Source organism: Carlito syrichta, unplaced genomic scaffold (assembly GCF_000164805.1).
Source record: "Carlito syrichta isolate Samal-C Ts95f unplaced genomic scaffold, Tarsius_syrichta-2.0.1 Scaffold302336, whole genome shotgun sequence".
Lineage (NCBI taxonomy): Eukaryota > Metazoa > Chordata > Mammalia > Primates > Tarsiidae > Carlito > Carlito syrichta.
Genome location: NW_007246432.1, coordinates 111,246 through 114,119, shown reverse-complemented (window position 1 = coordinate 114,119; position 2,874 = coordinate 111,246). Strand labels below are relative to the sequence as shown.

Sequence of the window (2,874 nt, the reverse complement as noted above, 5' to 3'; positions counted from 1 at the left end):
GCCGCTCCCGGCCCCTGCAGCCTCAATCTGCTGGGCTCTGGCAATCTTTCCGCCTCAGCCTTCCAAGTAGCTGGAAGTACAGGCGCACACTACCGCGTCCAGTTAATTTTTTTTTTGGATTTATTGTAGAGATGAGGTCTTGCCAAGTTGCCTAGGCGGGTCTCGAACCCGCGGGCTAAGGCAATCCACTCACCTCAGTCTCCCAAAGACTCGGGATTACAGGCTGAGCCACTGAGCCTGGCTCATTCAGCATTTTGATGCCCCAATTTTAGCATGTTAGCCATATAGTCCATTATGTTGTCAGCTTACACCGATACCTTTTATGGTACCCAGGATTTTAATAAATAATCACTATCTGGCACAGAACAATCACTCCCAGATTCAAAAAACTATGTCTTACATATTAGTCGGTCAAATCCTGCAGATGCTAAGGTGGATCCATTGGGGTGAAACTTGCAGCAGTATACTTCCCCTTCATGTCCTGAGAGCAGCATGATTGGGGCTTGAAGGGAGGAACACCGTGGAGGTCCCTACACAAAAGAAAAGCACAAGGTAGCTACTGTACCCAGGCAAAAGAAGCTGCAAAATTGGGGGATGACAAGTGGAAGGAAAAGACCAGGAAAACAATGACAGTGAATTTCACCTTACTTAGAGAATGGCGGCTCTCCTCATAAAACTTATGCCTCCAACTGATGCTTGTTTGAGCTTCCTAGTATCTGCCTGTCATACTGACTCTCTTCCTTCCTCATTCTGCTTTTGTCTCATAGTCAACTTCTAATGGCCAAATACATCGAATGCAATTCTGCCTCAGGATCTTTATACCTGCAGTTGCCTCCGACAGGAAACCTTTCCTCTTAGATTTGGTTCCTTCAAAAAAGTTTTTCGGCTAGGCTCGGTGGTTCAGCATGTAATCCCATCACTTTGGGAGGCTGAGATGAGTGGACTGCCTAAGCCCACGGGGTTCAAGACCAGCCTGGGCAACTTGGTGAGACCTCATCTCTACAATAAATCAAAAATTAGCTGGGCGTGGTGGCACACGCCTGTAGTTCCAGCTACTTGGAAGGCTGAGGCGTAAGGATTGCTGGAGCCCAGCAGGTCGACACTGGGATGGCTGTGAGTGTGCCACTGCACTCCAGCCTGAGACTCCAACTCAAAAAAAAATAAAAATTTTTTTCTCTTCAGACAAGTCTTTCCTTAACCAAATTCAAGTAGCATTCCACATAGCTCCTATATTCCAGTAACTCTACTGTATTCTTTCACAGCACTTACCACTATTTAAAACTACCTTTCTCATCTATTTGTTTGCATACTTTGCACCTCCCTCTCTTCAGTCTCAGTCATGGAGTGCAGCAGCACAATCATGGCTCACTGTAGCCTCAATCTCCTGGGCTCAGGTGATCCTTCTGCCTCAGCCTCCTGAGTAGCTGGGGGATTACAGATGAGCATGCCACCATGCTTGGCTAATTTTTTTTTTTTTGTATAGATGAGGTCTTGCTACATTGCTTAAGTTCGTCTAGAATTCCTGGGCTCAAGCAGTCCTCCCACCTCGGCCTCTCAAAGTACTGGGATTACAAGCGTGGGCCGTGTGCCCACCCCAATTTTGTCTTTTTCACTACAAAACTGATGTTCTGTGAGTGCAGGAACCCTGCCTGTGTAATTCAACAGGCTTCCTAGTCTCTGAATTGCTCATTTATTTTATTTTATTTTTTTTTGAGTTAGAGTCTTACTCTGTTGCCCAGACTAGAGTGTACCTGGGCCACTGCAGCCTCGACCTGCTGGGCTCCCTCCGGCAATTCTTCAGCCTCAGCCTTCCAAGTAGCTGGAACTATAGGCACGCGCTACCACGCCCGGCTAATTTTTTATTTATTGTAGAGATGAGGTCTCGCCAAGTTGCCCAGGCAGGTCTTGAACCCGCAGGCTCAGAAAATCCACTCACCTCAGTCTCCCAAAGCATGGGATTACAGGCTGAACCACTGAGCCCGGCTGGATTGCTCATTTAATGAATGACTGAACTGACCTTACCAACAACCCTACATGGTACAGATCACAGGGCAAAGTAGTTTGATTATGGTCTTGGACACTAAGGCTAGACTTGGGTACTTCACCTAAATTTGGACTGATACACTTACTTGCCAAATAGGAAGAACAAGTATACTAAACAAAATAAACAATGGAGCACATGTTTCAGTGGGAAACAGAAAGGGAAAAAACAAGCAAAATAAAATATAGATGGTGCTATATGCTATAGAGAAAAGCAAAGTAGGAATTTGGGTTCCAGAGTATTAGCCATTGCAATTTAAAAGAGTGGTCAGAAAAGCCCTAACTAAAAAAGTAGTATTTGAGCAAAGGTAAGAAGGAGCCAAATGTATAAACCATGTAAACATGAGGAAGAAGGGTAATCCAGGTGAAGGAGCAACAAACGCAAAGGCCCTGAGGAAGGAGCATGGAAGATGGTGTGCCTGGAGCCAGGTGAGCAGTGGGAGACTGGTCAGGGAGATAAAGGGAAAGATAGCAAACGATTAAAAGAATTTTAGTCTTGACATTGGATGAAGTGGAAAGCCCCCCAAAAGTTTTCATCAGAGGGTAACATGCTCTGATGTTTAGAAGGATTCCTGTGGGTGTTGGGCTGTTAACAGACTTTGCTACAGAGCAGAAACAATAAAACCAGTTAGCTCCCTATTACAATGCCAGATGAGATAATACTGGTTTAGACCATGAGACAGTGATGGACATGGTAGAAGCGGTAGCAATTCTGGACATATTTTTTTTTGAGTTCGAGTGTCACTCTGTCGCCCAGATTGGAGTGTAGTGGCCACTCCCGGCCACTGCAGCCTTGACCTGCTGGGCTCCGGGGATCCTTCCACCTCAGCCTTC

The 2,874-nt window shown here is 45.9% G+C and overlaps 1 protein-coding gene across 2 annotated transcripts in view; it reads right to left on the bottom strand.

Moving 5' to 3' along the window:
- Positions 1 to 2,874, bottom strand: part of SNRNP40 (small nuclear ribonucleoprotein U5 subunit 40) — a 45,899-nt gene that overhangs the window by 41,534 nt on the left and 1,491 nt on the right. For both annotated transcript variants that reach the window (XM_008056383.1, XM_021711520.1), the window contains exon 2: positions 401 to 530. In XM_008056383.1, coding sequence (XP_008054574.1) covers positions 401 to 530 — 130 coding nt within the window. The remainder of the gene's footprint in view (positions 1 to 400; positions 531 to 2,874) is intronic.